The sequence below is a fragment of the Budorcas taxicolor genome, chromosome 22, assembly GCF_023091745.1.
Source record: "Budorcas taxicolor isolate Tak-1 chromosome 22, Takin1.1, whole genome shotgun sequence".
NCBI lineage: Eukaryota > Metazoa > Chordata > Mammalia > Artiodactyla > Bovidae > Budorcas > Budorcas taxicolor.
In genome coordinates, this window is record NC_068931.1 from 22,923,107 (window position 1) to 22,948,667 (window position 25,561).

The 25,561-nt window shown below is 41.1% G+C and overlaps 1 protein-coding gene across 5 annotated transcripts in view; it reads right to left on the minus strand.

Annotated features, from left to right (window-relative positions):
- Positions 1 to 25,561, minus strand: part of DTNA (dystrobrevin alpha) — a 311,634-nt gene that overhangs the window by 137,350 nt on the left and 148,723 nt on the right. For all 5 annotated transcript variants that reach the window (XM_052660451.1, XM_052660449.1, XM_052660448.1 and 2 more), the window contains exons 3-4: positions 12,951 to 13,018; positions 450 to 530 (exon numbers count right to left, since the gene is read on the minus strand). In XM_052660451.1, coding sequence (XP_052516411.1) covers positions 450 to 530; positions 12,951 to 13,017 — 148 coding nt within the window. In that variant the 5' untranslated portion in view covers position 13,018. The remainder of the gene's footprint in view (positions 1 to 449; positions 531 to 12,950; positions 13,019 to 25,561) is intronic.

Here is a 25,561-nt window from a genome sequence, read left to right on the forward strand (position 1 = left end):
GGAGGTGGCAACCCACTCCAGTACTCTTGCCTAGAAAATTCCATGGATGGAGGTGCCTGGTGGGCTACAGTCCATGGGGTCGCAAAGAGTCGAACATGACTGAGTGACTTCACTCAAAGTTCTTGGAAAAGAAAACCCATCCATCCGGATTTAAACCATTTCAAGGGCAGGATACATATCCAGAGGCTCATCTGTTTCAATACTTCAGCAGTTGAGTCATTCAGAATTGTTTGGGAAAAGTCTTTCTACCATTTTTGTATCATAAGCTCTTATTGTTGTATAAACATAGTTTTTTTTTCTTTTTTTATCCATACTTGCAAGAAAGCCTACTTTTAATAAACCAAGTAACAGATGTGAACTATGGGATTCACAGGAGTAGTTAGCCCAAGTAACAGATGTAAACTATAGGATTCATGGGGGTAGCTGGCCCAAGGAACCGGCATACTTACAATTGCATTTCTTCTGAACAAACCTCAGCTTGCATGCTGTTCTATAGGTGGAGAGTCGGATACGATCCAGGTCTTGAGCCCCTGGGGATAGATAAAAGGTACACATGTGGTCTGCTGGCATGTGGAAAGGAAGTGATCATGGTCATAAACGAAATAACTGCAGACCTAACCGATACATGTAATTTGACTTTCATCTTTACTAGAATAGAAATTTAAGACCTGAGGTCTGTCTCGTACACCTCAGGTTCTGGGACATCAGGTTGTCAATCCTGTCCATGGGTTTGTGTCTGCCACTTCTGAGAACAGTCGGCTCACGTTGTGACTTAAACTGCTAGATGACGCCAGATAGTAACATTATCAAATAATGATTTTTAATGCACTGTAATCTGTAATTACAGATTAGATTAATTACACACCTCACAGGCTGTGAGGTGAGCATAGGCTGAACATTGGGCATCCACTCTTGGTGCCTTCAGACCAATTGCTTTTAGAGGCCTCAGTTTTCTCATCTGGGAAATGGGACTGACGATAATACTACTACTTACCTCACGGACTGTTGAAGGATAAATGAGTGTCTATTAATCGAAAGCACTGGGAACGCTGCTTGGTACACATACATCGTTATTGTTACTCGTGTCTATACTACAAAGCTTCCTGTCAACCTCAGAGGAATCTCCTTTCTAAAAACAACCACCGTTGTAGATTTGTGGTTGCCCAGGGAGCAGGGTGAGGGAGGGATCAGCTGGGAGTTTGGGAACAGCAGATGCAAACTAGTATATATGTAGCATGGATAAAAAGAAGGTCCTATGGTACAGCACGAGGAACTATATTCAATATTTTGTGTTAAATCATAATGGAAAAGTATGTATATATATGTATAACCAAATTACTTTGCCATACAGCAGAAATTAGCACAGCATTGTAGACCAACTAAAATAAGTTTTAGAAAAGAAAAAAATGAAGAGAATAAAGACAAGCGCTATTCTCTCTGCTGCCGTGGGCTCCGTTTCCTCCCTGACATAGCGTGTTCTCCATATTCTAGAACTGCTTCCCTCAGCCCACTTCTCTACTCAAGAATCCGGCGTGGCTCCTGATGCCCACAGCACCAGGGCTGAGAGTTCTGCCCGGAATCCAAGCCCCTCTGCAGGCTCTTCCCCTCCTACCTACCCCACAACATTCCCCACTGCTCTGCCCCCAAACCTCTTGCTGGGCTTGGGCTGGTCTCCTCACCAGCCCTTGTAGACCGGCTGCTTGTTCCATCGACACCTGAGTTCCTGGCCATCCTCCCACCCTCCTTGGGAGGGGCTCCTTTCTAGACTGTCTCTAAAACATAGATGTTCAACTAATGTCTGGTCTCTACTTTTAAATGTTTGGCTTCTTTCAAGCCCATGTTTATGTTCATAACAGATATTAAGGTACAGGGCTCTACTTTGATAATTAAAAACATTTTTTTTTTGGCTGCACCACTCGGTATGCAGGATTTTTTTAACTTTACTTATTTATAAATAACAGGAGACTCAAGTTCGATCTTTGGATTGGGATGATCCTCTGGAGAAGGAAATGGCAACTCACTCCAGTATTGTTGCCTGGGAAATCCCATGGACAGAGGAGCTTGGCGGGCTACAGTCTGTGGGGTCACAAAGAGGTGGACATGACTTAATGACTAAACAACATCACCTATTACTCCTATCACAGTTCATTAACATTCATTCTTATGAGAGTTTATTACTTGACAAACAGACTCATTGGTGCTGAATGCCTGAAGGATCAAAGAGGGAGGGCTCACTTTCACCCAATGCAGAAAATTGCCTAAATGTGTTCTCAAAAGATGGGCATTTAGCCAATGGCCATAAAAGATTACTTCCAATGATAGGGATAATTTTAAAACTTAGTGACAATATATGAGCTTTATATAACTTCCCTGGTGGCTCAGATGGTAAAGCGTCTGCCTACAATGCAGGAGACCCGGGTTCAATCCCTGGGTCGGGAAGATCTCCTAGAGAAGGAAATGGCAATCCACTCCAGTACTCTTGCCTGGAAAATCCCATGAATGGAGGAGCCTGGTAGGCTACAGTCCATGGGGTCGCAAAGAGTCAGATACGACTGAGCGATATCCCTTTCACTATGAGTTTTATAGTCAATAACCCTAATCTTTCTCTTCCTAGTTGTATGAATTTTGAGAAGTTTTTACTTGTCTTCTGATTTCTTCATGTATAAAATGAGGAGAACAGCATCAACTTTACCAGCTACAGAGGAGCACTTAAGAGCAAATGGACATCCTTATAAGGGTTTTCAGTGTCACTGCTGAGTACCAATAAGTGACAGACATTTCTTGTTTATATTTGGGCTTTCATTTGCCTCCCTGTAACGTCAATCCATTTCATCCGATTTCCCTTCTGAAACCATATCATCTTCTTTCCCTGCCACTTAACAAAATTTATTTTTCAAAGATTGGGAAGCAGCTATTGTGATCATCATTAGCATCTGGAGATTATGTACAAAAGTCCTTGTCGTCACAGAGTTTAAGGTTTAGGTGGGGGCAGGGTAGCATCTCCTTGAGTTTTTTGGGTTGAAAATGTCCAAGTCCAAAGCCATTTCAAGTACAATGTCCATCTACCCAGAGAGTGGCACACAATGGGGGTCAATATATGGATGCTGCTATTATTGTCATTATCATCAGACACGGATTTGAGACCCTTACCCATTCCAGTGATCCTGTTCTGTCTGACTAATATCTCCTCGAAATGAGATTTATGAAGTTAACCCAAAGTGAAAAGTAGAAGTGAAAGTGTTAGTCAGTTTTTTCTGACTGTTTGTGACTCGGTGGACTGTGGCCCACCAGGCTCCTCTATCCATGGAATTTTCCAGGCAAGAATACTTGAGTGGGTAGCCATTCCCTTTTCCAGGGGATCTTCCTGACTAAGGGGTCGAGCCCAGGTCTCCCATATTGCAGGCAGATTCTTTACTGTCTGGGCCACCAGGGAACCTCAAAATTAGCCCAAATGCCACAGCTGTTGCCTACCTGTGTGGAATGTACAGAAAGCAGTTGTTACCACTACTGATAAGGAAACTAACTGATGCCATTTTTTTCATAGATGGTTCATTCTTCTGGCTCTTTTAAGCTGGCATTTTTAAAACTGGCTTTTGAAATCATAAGCACTTCTATTAAGTCATATCTTTTCTGTTTAAATGCTTATTTGGGGGCTAAAGGTAGGACTTCACATTTAATCTGCTTAGTTTTTTTTTTTACTTTTTAAGCTCATATTTCTAACCCTTATGATACTTAAATTTTTATTTTGCCACTGGCATTTCAAAGGACCTTCCAAGTTTCATGTCTTCTGTCAATCTGAGAGGCTCATGTGGGAAACGAACTCTCTAGAACACATGATAAGCAGAGACATAGAGACAATCAGAAATACATGAGCATTCAATCTGTCTTTTTCCCCAGGATGAAGATGTACTTTTAGCAATGCCCAGTTTGGTTCAACAATTAAGAGAATCTCAATACTTGTAAACAATCCTTTAAAAGAAGACATTATGGACATAAACAATTATGTAAGTTCTTCAGAAATAATGACTCAAGCATGAGGTTTAAAAGAACTGTGATGCAGCACACAATTAAATTTTAGTTCCAGCAGGACCTCATCCTCTAAGAACAGAAACCCTGGATCCTCTGAGGCTCCCTCTCATAGGGTTTCTACGGGGCGTTTAGCAAAGGTGCCACTTCCCAGGATGCAGTAAAAGGGGTGTAGAGATGATGCCTAGGGTCAGGAATACACTGACTCCTTTGCCCATTACCATGCGGACTCAGCTGACCCTCTGCTTAGTTCATACCTCAGGTAGGGGTCTGGAAGTCTGTCGATGATTTCAGTTTGTAAAGCTTCTTTCTGGGTGAGGATGTAAGCCTTGAATATTAAAAGGGATGTGATGAGCAATGAAGTTAAGTTTTTCAGATGTAGCAGCCCATTGCCTCACAGGGATCATGTAAGTGGCAACCACGGGATCCATCAAGGATTCTGGGACTCAAAAAAGCTGAGACAGACTGGACAGGTTCTTGCTCCATTTACCCACCTTGTTTAAAAGAAATTTCTTGGTCGCTGGCCCAATAAGCCATGAACTTAATTCACTTTGACACGTGTGGTCTTTCCTTCAAAGTCTATAAACTCTTAGCCTACCTTAGGAGTAGTCACGTGTCTTCTGTGTCCAAGCCATTGTCTAAAAACAAACAGCTGTCCAGGGCCACACAATCTTCCAGAATATAATTGGAGGCTGTCCTCCAAGTTGATGGATCCATTACTTATTCCTCCAGACATGGTCACAACTCCACCTACGCATCTACGTAATTGCACAGTGATCAAGCTCACACGTCCCCAACGCACGTACAACCTGAGACTTTCTTCAGTATTTGCTGAAATTAAGGTTCATTTTTATCTTATGGTATTTCCCTGAGCAAGCAGTTTAGTAACCTTATTCAAAAGGGAAATAAGCTGACTTAATTCGTTTATACAATGGATGGAATTTGAATAAATGAATAAGGAAATGAAATCAACAGAGTAACCCTTATTCTTAGCATGTTGAAACATCTAGGATCATCACTATATTTTGTCCATAATCTGAGGGAAAAAAAAACAACAACCCATTTTATCTTGAAACCTACATCAAAATCACTGTATACTCTCAAGAATCTAATTCTTCCTTTGTAATAAAAAAACAAGTATTGCACTTCTCTATATTTTTGAAAAAGTGAAAGTGAAAGCTGCTCAGTCTTGTCCAACTCTTTGCAACCTCATGGACTATACAGTCCATGGAATTCTCTAGACCAGAATACTGGAGTGGGTAGCTTTTCCCTTCTCCAGGGGATCATCCAACCCAGGGATCAAACCCAGATCTCCTGCACTGCAGGCAGATTCTTTACCAGTTGATCCAGAAGGAAAGCCCTCTCTATATTTTTGCCTCTTTATTAAATAATAGTGCTTTCCCCCATTATTGTTATATCATGGGGATATGATTCTGTTTTAAAAAACTTTTTATTTTGTATTAAGATATTTCCTGGTGGCTCAGATGGTAAAGAATCTGCCTGCAAAGCAGGAGACCCAGGTTCCATCTCAGGGTTGGGAAGATCCCCTGGAGAATGGAATGGCAACACTCTCCAGTATTCTTGCCTGAAGAATTCCATACACAGAGGAGCCTCGCGGGCTACAGTCCATGGAGTCGCAAAGAGTCAGATATGACTGAGTGACTAAGACTTTCACTTTCACAGCTGATTAACAATGCTATGATAGTTTTAGGTGAACAGCAAAGGGACTCAGCCTTATATATAGATGTATCCAATTCTTTAAACCATGGAGATCTGATTCATCTAAATAATATCTTAGATTTGCTTCATAATTATATGGTGGGGGCTAAGCAGTAAATAATTAATGTAGAGATGAATACTATTTTCTCTACTTCTGTATATGGACCTAATAGAAGCAGAAGATATTAAGAAGAGGCGGCAAGAATACATGGGAGAGCTATACAAAAACGATCTTCATGACCCAGATAACCATGATGGTGTGATCACTCACCTACAGCCAGACATCCTGGAATGCAAAGTCAAGTGGGCCTTAGGAAGCATCACTACGAACAACAGTAGTGGAGGTGATGGCATTCCAGTAGAGCTATTTCAAATCCTAAAAGATGATGCTGTGAAAGTGCTGCACTCAATATACCAGCAAATTTGGAAAACTCAGCAGTGGCTACAGGACTGGAAAAGTCAGTTTTCATTCTAATCCCAAAGAAAGGCAATGCCAAAGAATGCTCAAACTACCGCACAACTGCATTCATCTCACACGCTAGCAAAGTAATGCTCAAAATCCTCCAAGCCAGGCTTCAATAGTACATGAACCATGAACTTCCAGATGTTCAAGCTGGTTTTAGAAAAGCCAGAGGAACCAGAGATCAAATTGCCAACATCTGTTGGATCATAGAAAAAGCAAGATAATTCCAGAAAAACTTCGGCTTTATTGACTATGCCAAAGCCTACTGTGTGGATCACAATAAACTGTGGAAAACTCTTCAAGAGATGGGAATACCAGACCATCTTACCCGCCTCCTGAGAAATCTGTATGCAGGTCAAGAAGCAATAGTTAGAACTGTACATGGGAAAACTGACTGGTTCCAAATTGGGAAAGGCTGGATATTGTCACCCTGATTATTTAACTTATATGCAGAGTACAGCATGCCAAATGCCATGCTGGATGAAACACAAGCTGGAATCAAGAATGCTAGGAGAAATACCAATAACCTCAGATACGCAGATGACACCACCCTTATGGCAGAAAGCGAAGAAGAACTACCTCTTGATGAAAGTGGAAGAGGAGAGTGAAAAAGCTAGCTTAAAACTTAACATTTAGAAAACTAAGATCATGGCATCTGGTCCCATCACTTCATGGCAAATAGATGGGAAACAATGGAAACGGTGAGAGACTTTATTTTGTTGAGCTCCAAAATCACTGCACATGGTGACTGCAGCCATGAAATTAAAAGACGTTTGCTTCTTGGAAGAAAAGCTATGACCAACATAGTATATTCAAAATCAGAGACATTACTTTGCCAACAAAGGTCCATCTAGTCAAAGCTATGGTTTTTCCAATAGACATGTATGAATGCGAGAGTTGGACTATAAATAAGGCTGAGCACCGAAGAGTTGATATTTTTGAACTGTGGTGCTGGAGAAGATTCTTAAGAGTCCCTTGGACTGCAAGGAGATCAAACCAGTCCATCCTAAAGGAAATCAGTGCTGAATGTTCATTGGAAGGACTGATGCTGAAGCTGAAATTCCAATACTTTGGGCACCTGAAAGGAAGAACTGACTCATTTGAAAAGACCCCGATGCTGGGAAAGATTGAAGGCAGGAGGAGAAGGGGACGATAGAGGATGAGATGGTTGGATGGCATCTCCTACTCTATGGACATGAGTTTGAGTAGGCTCCAGGAGTTGGTGATGGACAGGGAGGCCTGGCATGCTGTGGTCCATGGGGTCACAAAGAGTCGGACATGATTGAGCGACTGAACTGAACTGCATATATTCAAAACTTTTCATAAGAAAAAAAATTAAAGCTAAATAATTTAAGGCAATCTCATGCTCTTAAAATAGCTCCTCAAACCTTTTACACTCAGGTCATAGTTGGAAGAAAATAATAAAGAGGAAAACAAAGGGGCAGTTAAAAAACTATGATTGATTACACTTTTCCCTTCTGCAAATCCTGTTTTTTCCTTTCTTTAGCTCTTCAAGATGTTTTGTCCTCCCTTCCTCCCTCTGTCCTTTCCTTTCCTCACTCCTCCCCTCTGTCCCTTTCTTCTTCCAATGAACATTCAGCACTGATTTCCTTTATAGAGTTTGAGTTCTTGTGGGATGTCCAAGTGGACATACCCAGGGGAAGCTGGATACACAGATATGGAGTTCCTTAATATGGTCTATATTCCAAGATTTATTGATAAACATAAAAATGTATCAATATGCCTTAATTGCCAAGACTTGAAATATTTTTCCAAGAGGAGACTGTGCGCACAAGTAAGGCTATTCCAGGTTCTAAATGACAAAATGGGGCCCAGGTTTGGGGCTAGAAATTTCCTCCCTGCTTCTAACAGCACCCTCGGTAATCATTCAAAGCCTGCGTGGCTTTGGGAATACCCTGACACCCATGGTGGGACACTGGTTGGCTTTGTTATGATGAGGAGTTAGTGGAGCTAACAGTAGGCCCACCTCAAGGTGATTCATCAGCAGAAGCTTTGACAGTGAGGAGCCAAGTCTGGAAGGGACATTGACCTTATTGTTGTTTAGTTGCTAAGTCATGTCCGACCATTTGTGACCCCGTGAACCTTAGCCTGGCATGGTCCTCTGTCCATGGGATTTCCCAGGCAAGAATACTGGAGTGGGGTGCCATTTCCTTCTCCAGGGGATCTTCCTGACCTAGGGGTTGAACCTGAGTCTCCTGCCTTGGCAGGTAGATTCTTTACCACTGAGCCACCAGGGAAGCTGACACTGACTTACATACTGACTATTCTGGGTAAGCTGGTTTCTGAGACGTGGCAAGTCGTTTTGAAGCATTTCTCAAACACTTGAGAACCATAACAATAATGGTGAAACCTTGGGGGAAAGTCACACTGTACAGGGAAAGAATTGGCCAAGAGCAAAACTTTGGTTAAAATCTGAGCTTCAGAGAGCCTGGAGGCTACTAAGAGACAGAAAAAGAGAAACAGATCAGAAGAATCAGGAGACCAGGCTACGGAGGTGACATAAGGGGGCACTTCCAGGATGGTGATCTATGGAAGTGACATCCGAATGATGCTGAAGAGCAAGAGAAATGAAGATGCAAGTGAAAATGGTCCCTGCATCCATGGCCTATGGATATCATGGCCTATGGGAGTGGGATCATTCACACCATTTTCCTGAATTTTTGAAGTTGTTTTCCCTAAAACTCGGAGTGTGCATTGCAAAATCACGCGCTAGGCAGCATTCCAGCTATGCACACGCTGACTGCTGTCAGTGTCCCGAAGGGGCCTCTGTCTTTGAAGCACTCCTCAGTGCTTGCTGAGCACCTCCATTTGCCTTCCTTTGGTTTCTGGTCCCTCTTTCACTCAGAGCCCAGCAGTTATCACTCTGCTTTCGTCCCAGAACTTTCCTCATCAGATTAGGCTGCCTTCCACTTTCTGAATGAGTGTTTCTTGACCATTTCCCTCTCATTAAAACCTACCTATCCTGTGCCCCGAGGCTTTCAAACCAACATTGATTCCGCATCTAAGGTGAATGGGTTTGGCGACAAAGGTCCAGGTTCTGTCCCGAAGGAGAGGTTTCTGTGAGTGAGTGACACAGACATGTTCACTAGTAAGTGTCACACAAAGCAGAGTAAATGTGCCCTCAGCAGAAAAAGAGAAGAAAGGGAGTTTGATTCCAAGTGCAAACAATTTACTCTGCTAAAAGCCAGTCTGTTAAATTTATTTGAGCTGATAAACTTATTTGATGGTGGAAAAGGTCAAGGTGAAAACGACATTTACATTTAACTGGAGCATTTTAAACTTTAATCTAAGGTACCAAGTAAACAGATGATTAGGGCATTATGCTGAGGGGAAATTTTAGTTTAGGGCAACTTGCCTAAAATTTCTCTACTCAAAGTATGTGGCCACAGAGATTTTTTTGTTTTGTTTTTTGGCTTATTTGTGAGTCCATACTACTTTTAATTTTTTTTTTTGCCTCTGTCGCTTGTGGCTATGAGCTCAGAATAGATGTTTAATATAAGTATGTGCTACAATCACCTGAATTTGCCAAAATTTCTTATCAGTTGTCCTTCTGATCAACTGTTACTCTGTTCTCTGTTCTTTGGTTTTTGTAAGGTTCCCCTCTGCTTGACTAACCTTTAGATAAGGTTCTTTTATTCTCTAGGTCTTTGATCTCTCTTTTCTTAGAGCATTTACTTTAGAAAACTTTCCTTTGTAAATTCTTTGTCTGTCCCTTGAAAGATGTAAACCTCCCAAGCTTTTGCCAGTTTTGCCCAGAAATATCTTTTTCAATAGAGAAGGAAATGGCAACCCACTCCAGCATTCTTGGCTGGAAAATTCCATGGACAGTGGACCTTGGCAGGCTGCAGTCCATGGGGTCTCAGGGAATAGGACATGGCTGAGGACTGGGTGACAGGATACACACACACACATCTTTCTTCAGGACTGGAAGCCACACCGTGGAAATGAAATCTTGACGATCTCCTAGTCTCTGTGGGAGGGTAGACACCTAACTTGCTCACCGTGACAATGACCGCTGTCACTGTTGACCAACTTACCCTTGATATCTTCCAGTCTGTCTGCTCTTATTCACCCCGAGTTTAGAAACCCTCCTGTCTTTGGTTCTGCTAGAGCTGAGGTCCACTTCTCTCCCCTCTGGCAAGAGTCGTAAAAAAGTCTTTCCTGCCTTCTTAACTCCTTTTTTTTACATTTGTGACATTTGTAATTTCCAAAAGTAAGACTCTCTTGAGCACTTTCCTTCCATGTTTAAAAAATAACTACTTCTAACTCATACTTAGCTGACCAGATTTCACAAATTCCTTCGTTTTTTTAAGCTCTCTGTCTAGACATCACAGATTCTGGAAGAAGTTACTTTCTAAGCTTCAATGTCAATCTTCTCTGATAATAGTTTCCTTGTCTTTCTTTGGCATCCCACTGATAGAGTTGGGGTAACCCATACAGTTTTCAAATATTTAACACATTCTCAGTGAGGTTACCTTTTTCTTTTGTCTGACAATCTATCAAAATCAATGTCTCAAAAAAAAAAAAATCAGTGTCTCTCTTGGAAATCAGTCAATTGTTTAATCTGGCAGAATCCCACTTACTGTAGGTATGTCCTATTTAGTGTTAACCTGAAAATGATGCTCACTAATGGATTGTTCAAGTCAGATGTGTTTACCTGCTTTTGAAGAGAGGAAGAAAGGAAGAAAGATACATATCTGTGTGGCTTGCTTAACTATTTTGATCACTAATCAGGAGAACTCAAAATGATTTCATATACTGCATGACCTTCTGACAAGTTTCTAAGAAAGGTTAAGTTACAGTTTGGGAAATGAACGTGCAATTTTCCTAAGTCTCTCTTGCTTGAAAAATTTAGAGCTTTTCTGTTCGTATGGATATAAAACTTATGTCAGTCTTTCTTTGAGTTGGACAACTTTAATTCAAAAAAATCTGTGACATATGTGTCTGTCTGTGCCAGGCACCAGACCAGGTGCAGAAGGAGCTGGCATAATGTACTGAAATTCAGATAAATGTTTTCAAAATCATGACATAAGAACAATTTCATAATTCTTACAGTCTGTTGGCTGATATAGTCTTTAATATAACAATGATAAATTTAAAGATTTTTCCTAAGACTTTATTGCTTTTCTTTGTTAAATATTAATATTTTTTCTTTTTCTGATAAAACACTGGCCCATGATCCACATAGGGATTCCCTATTGGCTCAGACAGTAAAGAATCTGCCTGCAATGCAGGAGAGCTGGGTATTATTCCTGGGTTGGGAAGATCCCCTGGAGAAGGGAATGGCAACCCACTCCAGTATTCTCACCTGAAGAATTCCATGGACAGAAGGAGCCTAGCAAGCTACAGCCCATGGGGTTGCAAAGAGTCAGACATGACTGAGCGACCAACACTACTACTTGCTATGATCTACATGGGTCTTGCCTCTTCAGTCTAAGACGCTATGATACAAGAAGACACCTGTACTGGTCTGGATTTTGCTTAGATGGGCAGGTAGCAACTAGGTTCCTTCCTCTGCTAGATTCGTATCAACAGAGGTCACAGTTCCAGGTGACTGGTCAGGCCAGAAGTGAAGCTACACAGCCCAGGAAATTGGAAAGTCATGACTGAAACTCTCACGGGCACTGCAGACATGTTTCTATCAGTGGAAAAAGCAAGGAGAGCGATTGAGATTCCCCGCATCAATTTTAATTTTCTTTCCTCTCTGTTAGTTCGTACGCTGTCTTGGTGACTCCAGATTATTGGGAAATGATAAAGAAAAATGTGAATCTTATTATCTGGGGCTTTCCTTTATCTGTCTCAACCCTCATTCTTGCCAATCAGTTCTAGTCTCCAGGAGAAACCTAATTTTGTCTCTTGCCTTCTTGGAGTAAAACGCTTATGACTCAGTTCTGTTCTTCCTCATTCCTTATGCAGAGAATGAGAGATAAAAAGGCAATAAGAGAACTATACTTTTTTCTTTATAACATTTAATTTGAGATGTGTGTTCCTCCCTACTTATGTCAAGTTCTCCTTCCTTATGAATAAGAAAAATGGTCTAGAAGGAGATACCACCACCTAATTACTTACACAGCAACCTTGTATTTACTTAAACCGACAACCTTTAGTGAGTTCTCCACTGGAGTCAGTGGTTTGGTTTTCCTTGTATAGCAGGTCACCTCCAAACTCTTTTAAACTTTGTTTTCCTTTTCACTTTTTAGAAACTAGTTTGTAGGACAGCTTCTCCCCTTGGCATGAAGTTCAAATGATAGCTTTAGCTTTGTCTGGTAATCGTGCCTGACTTCTTTCTCCCATATGAGCATATGATATCATTTTGCAAGTAATTCATTCACTGACTCATTTCAACAATTTTATCTAGTGCCTATAATGTGCCAGCCCCTGTGATAGTGTGGGAAATGAACAGACTTTGAAGTGCAGTTGATTGTATTAATGCCAACACTAAATAGTATTTATTAAGTGTCTGTATGTATATATATATTTAGGTTCACAAATTTTTTTTTCATATAAGATATACAGTCCTAATAACAAATTATGAGGATTCATTGCCTAATTTAATTCTTACCTAAGAGGAGGCAAAAAATGCCCAAACATACATTTTCTGTAAAGAATTTAGGATTTTAAGGAAAAGAACAAATGCCATATGGATTAAGTTTTATTTCTAGGTCTTTCCATGAGTATTCAATGGACATTGTAGGGTGTTCCTTCAAAGTTTCATACTTACTCATCTCTGCAAAGAGCTGTCTTCTTTCTGCCATGGTATTTCCTCTTTTCCCACTATCTTCAATCATTCTATGAGACAAAATAATTACAATGTGTATTAGCCTCATGCTAATGAGGCAACAAGCAGCCATTTCTATATAAACACACAGGCTGTAGTCATGCTACAAACATAGACACAAACTATTGAAAACTGTGTATTTAAAAAGAAGAGCTTTCTTTTGATTTACTTAAATGGTTGTACATGTTGTCCATATACAATGTTGCAGTTGTTGGAGGAAGTATAAAAGTTTAATTTTCTAACACACAAATAACTACAATAGAGGATCACCTTGCACTATGACTGAATATAACCCTCTGCCACCATTCGGTTAGATGATTCATTTCACATACAGTTTCTCTATCAACTTTCAGAATGCCTGCAAAGAATCTTAGAGCAGATGTTACAGATCCCATTCAAGAAAAGACGAGAGCGAGACTCTCGTAGACTTAGTAAAGTCAATGGCACAGATATTTCTGACTCCAAGACCAGTCTACTTTCCACTACATTCTGTTGCAACTTGACCCAGCTGTACCTAAAACCTCAATTTAGAAGCAGGTTATTTTCCAAATGTTCATTTCTAATGGAAGTGTTTGGAACCTGCAACAGTTTTTCAGTACACAATAATTTCATTGTGTACTGGTTAGGCTCACCTCTCTCTACTTAACCATACCATTATCTGTAATGGAATTATTTTAAAAATACTATAAAAACACCAACATCTAAAATGAAGAATTAAAACAAAAGGATTAAAAAATTAAAATTTGACTGAAGAAAAAGAAAATTATGGGAAAGTTAATGGAAGACAGTTTTGGGCTAAATAGTAAGCATTTTATATGTTGATGGAGTTTATTTTTTGCTATAGCTAATTAAACCTTTAAAAACTAAAGTTTCCTCTCTCATACACACAAATATACATACACTGATATATGCGTATATGTTTGCATTCAGGCATGGTAAAAGAAGGCACAGTTGATCTTCTTGCATGTCTTTCAGTGGACCTTGTTGTTTCTCAAATGTGAATTTTTCTCAAGCTATCAGTATTATTTCTGTCTGGACTTGCTCACTCTATACATGGATAAGTTTCAGTCATCCTACAGGTCTCAGTTTAGGTATATTTTCCTCTGAAATTCTCCTAACTCTCTATGATGGGCTGGGTTTAGGGCCTTTCCTCTGAGCCCCCATAGTCAGCTATGTCTCACTCTCAACCCTGGGTATACAACAGTGATGAAGTCACAGCTCCTGCCCTCAAGGGGCTTACACTCCAGTAGGGAGATACGGAAGCATAAAAGCAATAAAAGCACAGTGAAGTAATCACAGCCACGGTAGTGGAAAAAATATAGTGAATGCAAGAGAGGTTGACTACCTGGGGGTTAAATTCAAGGAACTACAGTCCTCCCGTGGTAGCCAAGGGGGACTGGTTCCAGTCCCTCCCCTGCTTCCCCTATACCAAAATCCTTGAATGCTCAAATCCCTTACATAAAATAGTGTTGCACATTTGGCCCTCTGGATCTGCCTTTGATGGGAGTTGGTTAAATCCTCAGTGTGGACCCCACAGATATGGAGAGTCCACTGTGAATGGGGCAGACAGCTCAAAAGATGAGGGGCTGTGTACGAAGGGACTCACTGGAGAGTAAAAGAAGAACATTGGTGGTGAAACAAAATGGAATGTCAGACAAACTGGTCAAACAGTCTCTCCAGTTGCTTCTATGAGTTAAGGATTATCTGTCTATTGCCAGGAAGGAAAAGGAGTGCTTGGAATAACCTTGGTTTACAGAGTTAAGGGACCTTTCCTGGTGGCTCAGATGGTAAAGAATCTGCCTGCAATGGAGGAGACTCTGGGTCAGGAAGTTCCCCTGGAGAAGGGAATGACAACCCACTCCAACATTCTTGCCTGGAGAATGCTATGAATAGAGGAGCCTGGTGGGCTACAGTCCGTGCAGTCACAAAGAGTCAGACACAACTAAGCAACTAATACTTTCACTTTACAGAGTTATGAGTGCATACCCATTCACAATGGGTGATAATATAACCAAGGTCAGAAATAATAATTGGAAAGGTCATGCCACGTTGCCACCCCAAACCAGAGGAGACAAATCGACATGGGTAATGATGACCAGCCTCCTGTTTTCCACACTGATACAGGTATGGCATATTAGCCAGGTTAGATTTTAATCCATCTGAGAGTCAAGATTGGTAATAAATTTGTAATTTTCAGAATTATTAATGAAGTTTCTTCAACTTGGTAATGATGCAGTGGTGGTGTTGTTTAGTTGCTAAGCTGTGTCCAGCTGTTTTTCAGCTCCATGGACTGTAGCCCACCAGGCTACAGTCTGTGGAATTTCCCAGGTAAGAACTGGAGTGGGTTGCCATTTCCTTCTCTAGGGGATCTTCCCGGCCCAGGGATCAAACCCTTGTCTCCTGCATTGGCAGGTGGATTCTTTACCACTGAGCCACCTGGGAAGTCCAATGATGCAGTGCTGAACACAGTCAAATATTTTCTTTTTATGAGATTTTGAATGTGCAGGTATGGTTGAAATACAGAGGCCTGGAGAAAAACATGTCCTTCCTGATTCATGTAACCCATCTCCTTTTCTCCAGAGGAGGCAGGTAAGATAATAATCTGACATTCACAAAATAGTCTGGGGATAGCTTTCATTTTTTATTTCAAGAGCTCAGAAGTAGAGTTGAAGTAGTAGATAGGGGATAAAACAGGATATGTTCCTGTATCTGTCTATATGTTGGATTGAGATGAAAAGAATCATTAAAAATAAATCACAAAGGATGGCAGGCTAGCAAACTCTGATTGAAAATGTCAGGGAAGTAAAGACTGGCCTGTGAACTTGCAGCAATGGTGCCCGCATTACTCACTTGGTACTGTCTGTGACATCTCTTTTTCTAGTTAACTTTGTGTGTGTCTCTGTAAGCTTTCTAGGGGCAGTGGCTGAAAATTTAAATCAGTCACAGTGTCTAGCTAAATCCAATCAACAAAACTATGTCCAGTTGGTATTTATTGAACACATGAATAAAATACATTTAAACAAGAGGAAAGAGAGAGAAAGGAAGAATAAGTTTTCTTTCCTCAAAGTGGACTTTCAATTATATTTTCAAAAACTGACTCGTAGAAGAGTGAAATTCCAATTGTATTAGTTTCAAAGATTAATTATTTGAAATGAGTGAATCCACTTTATATTTGAAAAATAATCTCAGACCAGGCATTTAAAACAATTTATACTTATGTATTTATTCCAGTGGGATGAAACTCCTAGATCTAGAATTACTGTTTCAAAAGGAATGCACGTTTATAAAGTGGACAGGTCATGCCACGTTGCCACCCCAAACCAGAGGAGACACATCGACTTGGGTAATGATGACCAGCCTCCTGTTTTCCACACTGATACAGGTATGGCATATTAACCAGGTTAGATTTTAATCCATCTGAGAGTCAAGATTGGTAATAAATTTGTAATTTTCTAATTAATGGGGTTAAGAACCTAACACGCTTTCTTTATTCAAGTTCTTCGAACACGACACATCTGTTGGCATGCATCACCTATTTCCCCGACTGCCTGTGTCATAGCACTGCTCTTATGCATTGTTATTTTCTGCCAGTTGTCTGTTACATCTTTCTGGCACTTTCTGCCATGCCAAAGTTGATTTAAATCTTTGTATGGGCTGGCTTACTGTCTTCATGTCTTCCAGGGCTCCATGTCCTACTCAGTAAAGTATTTTCTCCTTTCTGTGTTTACGTCTACTATATTTCATAATCAGAGCTGCTAAATACAAATGCCTCATATTTCTTTGTAAGGTCCAGTTTCGCCTTTTTTTTGGACAGTGGATAAGCGATTGTTGAAACACTGCCCCAGTGATGAAAAACTAACCTTATTATATGTTGTTGTTTAGTCACTAAGTCGGATCTGACTCTTTGGAACCCCATGAACTGTAGCAGCCAGGGTCCTCTGTCTGCAGGATTCTCCAAGCAAGGATACCGGAGTGGGTTGCCATTTCCTTCTCCACAGACCATGCATTTTAAAGCAAAATCTTGCATTATGAAGCAGAAGGTGAAATATATGCAAACTACACTGATGTCACCTTTTGGTCTATTCACCCCCATTTTGGTTAATTAAATCATAAAAGAATCATCATTAGTTACACAATAGGTATTAATTCTCACTTCTAAGTAAAATGTGTACCTTATGAGGAAAAGAAAGAAAAACCCAGTGGTATGAAATAATGGAAAACTTGGAAAATAATTACAAATATAAAAGGGAAAATAGCACACCTCTCATTCTACCCCCAGTTTCTTGGGAAGCAGTGTTGCTAGATAAAATGGAGAATATTCATTTATTCCTCATTGATCAGAGTGAAAATAGTAAAAATGGGGGCACGCCAGTTTCCACCTTACACTGATTCCATGGAAGGACTCATGGACAAAATGAGTTCCTGAATCAGGCTGCTTAGTTTCCAACTTAACTCTGATTAGTGGAACTTGTAATACACAATGCCTGGCTATATTCTCATCAGTTTAGAAAGAAAGAAGAGCAAAACTTTCAGTAGAGGAAGGTGAAAGCACTTTACAGAGAACAATTTCACTTCTTAGACTGTCAAGAAGCTTGGCTTTTTGTGAAGTTAAGTACAACAACAACTGCCTGAAGTCATATGGAGGAGATGAAGGGGAAAATAACCTGTCTATGATAATACTAATATCACAAGGTGCACGGCTCACCAACAGGCCTGATTTGATCTGTTTCTGTTGCTCATTCACGTAGACGAGATGTTTATCTTGGAATTTACCGGAAGATCGCAGCAATGTCAAAAGCATAAAGAACTAACAATGACAAATAAAGGATAAGCCCCATCAGATGTTTCTTTTCCTAGCACTCAGTCCCACAGATTACATAGGCTGTGCATTGTTTTCAGGTTTGAGACTCCATCCACTCATTTATTTAAGCAATATTTATAATTTAGCTGCAATTGATCAGACGCACTGCTAGCTTCTTGAGATCTGAAGATGAGTAAGACATAACCCTTGCCATTAAGAAGCTCACATTCTAGAAGGGGAAACAAAGTCTCTAACAAGTAATTATAAATTGGTGTAATACATACAATAATGAAGTATGTTCTGCTGGATATAGTGGTTTATATCTAGGAAGATTCTAAAGAGTTATCAGAGAAAGGGTGACTCTGGGGCAGAGCTTTAAGAGAGAAATAGAATTTTCCAGATAGAAAAGAGTGAAGGGAGGGCAATTATAGTTAGAAAGAATCACTAAAAAAAGAAGCGTGGAGCTTGAAACATGGTATATGTTGCATTTGGGAACTGGAATAGTTCAGTATTGCTGAGTGCAAGTGAGAGGCAAGTAGGCATCCCATCTAGAAAGCCTTATTTGTCAAGTCTAGATAGTATATGGCTTTCTTCCAAAAGGCTGGGTGCCATCCATGGTTTAAGCAGGGAATTGATCTAAACAGATTTTGGCAAGATTTCTCCAGATTGTATGTTGAGTGAGGGAAAGACTGGGGAGCAGGAGGGTAAGGGGTAGAAACCCAAGAGTAAGGGCAGAGTGTAGTTAGCTGGGTACTTCTGTGATTCAGGAGTGAGAATCATATATCTTAGGCTAAAGGAGTGACTTGAGAGATATTTAGGCCACATTCAGTAGGACTTGGTGACTGGCAGGTCACATGGAGAACAGCAGAGGAGAGGACCTCGACTTTCGCTTTCCCAGGGAATTTCACCTATATTAGAAAACACTCTGCTGATCTCCTGGCCATAATGGGTTTGTAGGAGGTGAGGTCATCAAGTCACCCTTCTTCCAGCACAGTCATTAAAAAAGGCTGAAAACTGGACAAGAAGGATTCCACCTCTTAGCCCCTATATAGGAGGCAAATGAAATAACAGAGTAGAACAGTGTGGGAACCGGAAAGAAATAAAGAATAAATCCAAATGTAAGGCGCAGAGTGTTGGAAGAAAAGTGCATTTCATTTTGGCTTAGTGAGAAGTTCACACTGAAATATCACATCCTTCATGACAGCTCTTTAATCCAACATCATCTGTAATAAACAGACATTTCTATTACGGATGATGTATAAGACATTTTAAATGTAGAAGCTTAAACTAATGGTGTCTTCCACTTGTATAACTTTCTGATGATTATAAAATGCTTTTCCCTATAACCTGGTGAGGAAGTTGAAGAGATATTATTAATATTACTCTCAAATTCTAGCTGAAGAATTTGAGACTCAGGCCCTCCCAAATATAAAGTATTTTCTGACAGAGCAGGAAATGGAATCCATTATTTTTTTTGCTTTTAATTTTGAGATTCTTCAGCTAGTATGGATTCTAATAGCCAGCAATCTTATTCCTGCCGCCACTGTTCAACACAAATGAAGGTTTTCTGAAATTGGTAAACTGAAAAGCAGTTGGTGATCAACAGCCCAAAAGGAGACTAGGGAGAAAGGACTCACAGAACTCTCAAACGTCACTAAGAAATCCCTGTGGGTGTTACTTCTTACTGGAATCCCCCCATTTTAAATCACTGTTGTCTTGGAAATGATCATTCAGATGAAAACAGTTCCCAGCGTCCAGATTTATGTAAACCCAGACACATACAAACACAGCAACTCATACCCTGATTCACACTCTCACATTTTAAATTCACCAAAGCTGACAGTGTTTTTAGAAATGTCTGGCTCTGCTTGGCTTCTGCTCCCCTTTAGCAAACACTAGACATGAGGATTTAGCAGTTAGTGTGATAGCCCCTTCCCAGGCTTTACACTTTCCTCCCTTTGCTCCAGGTGGATGACAGGAACGTGCGGGGTCCAGCCGTCACCAACTGTGGTGATGCCCAAAGTTAATAACTGCAATGCAGGCCTTCCAAGCTCCTTTCCTCCCCAACTGATTTCCTGTGTGCCTGTCCATGCTCAGTCACTTCAGCTGTGTCTACCTCTTTGTGCCCCCATGGACTGTGGCCTGCCAGGCTCCTCTGTCCATAGAGTTATCCCAGGCAAGAACACTGGAGCCGGCTGCCAGTTCCTCCCCCAGGGGAATCTTCCCAACCCAGGGATCGAACCTGCGGCTCCTGCATTGGCAGGTGGATTCTTTATTGGTGGCATATAAATGCCTGTTTCCATTTCTATTAATGAAAAGGGGCCTCTGATAGCATTTTCTCAGATTTACTTTCTAGTCCCGATCTCTGGCAATATGATAGAACAGCATTCAGAGCTCTTTCCTGAGGCAAAGTATAATTGCCTTTGCTTCTACCTCCTAGACCTTTATCTAGATGAGCTCCTGAAAGCAGGAAAATGCTGTCACTGAAATAAATGGCTATAATGGGTTTCTGGCTCAGCCTTTTACTTTGAACATCATCTTGGAACTTGAGTTTTGTTTTGGGGAATGAGGGACATGAGCTTACTATTTTAGGGCTAGGACCCGCTGGATTTGTTATCAGGGATCTGGTCTTTCCTCCAAAGTACCCACCATAGTGGTTCTCAGCAGTGGCTGAACATCACCCTGGCCTGGAGACTTCATAAAAAAATACACATACTACCTGGATCTACTGAATCGGGGGTTGAAGTGGAATCCTTGCACTTTAACAGTGCATCACAGGCATCCCTGATACGTAGCCAGATTAATACTAGAAATACTGTGTTAGTTGAGTTTGACTGTTGAACAATAACAACAGGTTGGAATTCTTTTTAAAAAAGTTTATTTTTGGCTGTGCTGAGTGTTCGATGCTGCACTGAGTGTTTGTTGCTGCACGCGGCCTTTTCTCTAGTTGCAGCAAATGGGGGCTGCTCTCCAGTCACGAGTGCACAGCTTCTCGATGTGGTGGCTTCTTGTTGCCCAGCACAGGCTCTAGGAAAGCCGGCTCGGTGATTGCGGTGAACCAGGCTTGCCCTGAGGCATGTGGGATCCTAGCTTCCGAACCAGGGGTGGAACCCATGTCCCCTGCATTGGCAGGCAGATTCTTAACCACTGGACAACCAGGGAAGTCCCTAGGCTGGAATTCCTGTGTTGCCTTATAATATGTTTCTTTAGCTTGTAAGATCCACTTTACAATGTACTTTGAGCCAAGGGAGAAGATAATTAATTCTTCAGAGAATGTAAATATGCATACACTGATGACGATGGTGATGGTGAAAGTCGCTCAGTCGACTCTTTGTGACCCCCATGGACTGTAGCTCACCAGGCTCCTCTGTCCATGAAATTCTCCAGGCCAGAATATTGGAGTGGGTATCCGTTCCCTTCTCCAGGGGATCTTCCCAATGCAGGGATGGACCCAGGTCTCCTGCATTGCAGGCAGATTCTTTATCGTCTGAGCCACCAGGGAAGCCCTGATATACTGATATGGGTACATAATAAGGCAAACTTTAAGTAACAAAAAAATGTCATTAAAAAGTGAGAAAACAATTTTTATCTGGAGAGGACTACTATCAGTGGTACTTTCAAGTCAGGAAGGAAGGCTGTTCTGGGGTCAGAGTGTACAAGATGTTTAAGGTCATTGGGTTTTGTTTGACTCCATTTGGCTTGGTATGAGGCTAGGCCTTCTGCTCAAGAGCACGGGGTATGATTCTCACCTCCTCCTATTAGTCAGGATTTAAAGATTGCAGAGCAGGGCTGGGAGCAGTTTGGTATGGGGAAAAAGGAGCCGTTTGGAAGGAAGATGATAAAAACTTGGACTCTGTTGTGTGAGGTTAAAAGGACTAGAAAGTCTTTGAAGGACTTGGAAGCCCTGCCTAAGAGGTTCATCAAAGGGACCTCAAGAGTCTCTGGGGGAGACAACCACAAGTACAGGGGGTCATCTGTACTGCTGCCTTCAGCTCTGCACTGGGACCTAAGATGTTTTTAGAGAACAATGTTTTATCTCATATGATGTGCCTTTGGGACAAGGGTTGTGTGTGTGCGCATCTGTATTTCTCACAAGCAATAATGTTACTTGTATAGGAAGTCCTCATGAACCTTCAAGTTGTGAACTTTCAAAGATGCGAATGTACGTTCGCATGTCCAATCACGTAAGTTAGCTCACGTGTCTGGCGTACATTGTCACGTGTGTGCATTCTCTACAAGTGGAGCAGGAAATGGCAAGGAGGTTTTCTTTATCTGAGGAGTCACTGTTGGCTTTTGAGGCACAGGACCTGGACATAGAACAGTACACGCAGGAGCCAGCAGCCGCTCAGAATGCAGTGCAGCGCTACCGTGTCGTCTCTGATGAGAACAAAGGAGCTATGACCCAGACATCACTGGGTCATTTTTATCATGAGGGTTAGATAGAGCTGCATCCAGCAAAGAGCCAGAACCTGTGCCGTCAACACCGGGTGTGAGTGAAGCTGCAGCTCGCCATCCATCTCCTGTTGCTGACGATCCTTCAGCTCTCCCATCTCCCACCTCCCTCCCTCCTCCCCTAGTCAGTAACTCTTCTAGCCTGTTCACTCGATGCCAGCCCCTGTAGCCTGCTGTTGCACTGTACTACTGTACTTTTCAAGTACTCAACGGTAAGATTAAAGGTGTTCTCTTTATTTTTTGTGCTTATTTTTAATGTGTTGTGTGAAAAGTATTATAAACCTATTACATTGCAGTACTGTATAGTCAATTGTTGGCTAACTTTGTTGGATTTATGAACAAATTGAACTTATGAATGCGCTCTCAGAACAGGACTCACTTGTATGTAGGGGACTTACTGGATAGGCCCACTTGGTTATGGGGGATCTATGGCTGACCTGAACGCTGGAACCAGAGTCTTCCCTGCCATTCTGCTGGGGCTGTGAAGCCTTTCACTTCTGAGGGGCAGGTGTTAGGAAACGGTCTGCCTTCTGATTAGTTGGAGCTGTCTCAATTCAGTGTAGGGTGTCCCTGCTCATGAATGTAGGTCTGTTTCCTTTTACTGAATGAAATTAAATAAATGAAGAATGAAAATTCCCCTCTCCCCATAATTATAAGACAGTTTTTCACTAATCTTGCAATAAGACAACTCCAAATTTTTGAGTTTGGCCCCACTTATTTCTGAGTCCCACTTATCTCATTATAGTGGTATACTATATTTATATAGTATACATGTATACTATATATGTATAGTATATACATAGTATTATATACATACTAGTATACATATTGTATGTTGTTGTTTAGTCATTAAGTTGTGTTTGACTCTTTCGCAACCCCATGGACTATAGCCTGCCAGACTCCTCTGTCCATGGGATTTCCCAGGCAAGAATACTGGAGTGGGGTTGCCATTTCCTTCTCCAGGAGATCTTCCTGACCCAGGGATCAAACTCGCGTCCTGTTTGGCAGGCAGATCTTTATCACTGAGTTACCTGGGAAGTCCCATATATATTGTATATACTATATATATTATTTTACTGGGATATGTAAAAATGTGTATATGTATACACACTTATGCAAGTAAAATAATTTGATAAAATGTAAAAATGTAATTCAAACCTTTTTTGAAGTGATTGCATTCAACTTAGCTTCTTAATTAAGAGGTATTAGCTGATTAAGCAATGCAATACTATCCAGTCTAGAATTTCTTTTAAAGTTTAGCCCCTTTCAATGATTTGATAAAAAGTATGGATCCTCACCCCACCAAAATGCTTATGTCTCTGGATACACAAATGAAGAAATTACAGTTCCTTGCATGGGCTGGTTTTGGGGAAGAAAGCCATGGTTTGGTGAGAATCAAAGGTAGCTTTATTTTTTAGGGAGCGCTAATTATTAGTGAAAGGGAGCAGTCAATGGATACATCTGCAGAGCAGCTGCCCAGAGGAGAGAGCAACCTGGCCTCTGAACGCCAGGGAAACAGGGAAGATGTTGAGGTAGCGCTGGCATGATGTGGAGAAGACAGTGATGGGCTCCTCATGTGGTAGAACCCAGGGTGCCCAGATATACAAAGTCAGTATGCGAGTGTCAGGCAGAAACTTGCATCTGGAAAGGCAACGTTCTTTAGGACTTTACTGGCATGACTCCTGGTGCTTGAAAGGATTTTGTTTTGGAAGAGCCTGAAAAGAGTACGAAGGCCTACCCTGGTGGCTCAGTGGTAAAGAATCTGCTTGCCAAGCAGGAGATGCTGGTTCCATTCCTGGGTCAGGAAGATCCTCTGGAGAAGGAAATGGCAACCTATGCCAGTATTCTTGCCGGAGAAATCTCGTGGACAGAGGAGCCTGGTGGACTACAGTCCATGGGATCGCGAGTCAGATGCAACTTAGCCACTGAACAGCAGCAAAAAAGAATAGGAGAAAGAAACAGGTCCTCTCTTGTCCATGGCTAATGTGCTGAGAAAGCAAAACAAAACTGAGGCTACTACTGACCATGGGCTAATTGCTATCTGGATTTGTAGGAGTTAGATTTCCCTGAGGAGAATGAGAATAAAAGTGAAGGGCAGAGCACTGAGCATTCAGATATAAGCCAGGGAGGAATGCGTGCTTTAAATTTTCCATTTCTTATTTTTTAGAGTTGGGGAGTGCTGGGTTTGGAGAGGTGGAAAGGGGACAGGCAGGGAGTTCATTGTTTTCTGCAAGAGGACAAGAAAACCAGACTTTTTCTGGGAGAAGATATAGTAACAATAATAAAAATCACAATACTATTTAAAACATAACTGTTTTACAAAAAAGTGAACAAGATACCAAACACTAAGAAGGAATTTTCTCATTATGTTCTTATAAGAACACCATAACAATGGCGTATTACTCTTTCTATTTTACTTATGTGGAAACCGAGCTTCAGAGAGATTAAGTAATTGCCCAAGTGATCAATTTAGGGCTTAAAACCAGACATGTCTAACTATAGAGTCCACTAGGCTTCTTAAGAAAAACTAAAATGGAATCGTATGAAATAAGACTCATGGGAACGACTCTATCCTGCAGGCAGTGGTGTTGGGATGTTGCCCATAGATACACACATTGACATGGACTAAAGCAGAAGTGAAGAAATACATGAGTGGATGCCAAGGGGAGCTGGGCAGGATCAAGTTAATGGGCTGTAACAATGCCACAATTTTGCTAAGAAAAGAGACCTGCACATCGTAAAACGCCTATATCCTCTTCATCCCTCATCATTTTCTTCCACCTCGCCTCTTTCCATTTGATTTTTTTTTCTCTGATCCAGACCGCCCTTCTTGCCCTTTCTTTTCCTTTCTTTAACTCTGCTCCTTTATTCACTTTCTTCATTTCTACGTGCAATAGGGAATATGACTCAAACCAACAAAGCAGACAGTTCTTAGCTCAAGAAACAAAGGCAGGAAGAGTGGGAAAAGAAAAAGTTACACAAAAAGTTCTAAGGGTCTCATGTACAGCATGGTGACTGTAGCTAATACTACTGTATTTTAAACATGAAATTTACTAAGAGAGTGGATGTTAAGTGCTCTCATCAAAATAAAAAAGTAACTATGTGAAGTGATGGATGTGTTAATTGACTTGATTGTGGGAATCATTTCACAGTGTATGTGTCTATTGAAACATCACGTTGTACACTTTACATATAAAATTATAATTTTATTTGTCAAATATGTCTCAATAAATTTGGGGAAAAAAGAAAGAAAAGCATTAGTTGTTAGGCCTTAAAAATGCAAATTTCCTTGGAGGATCAG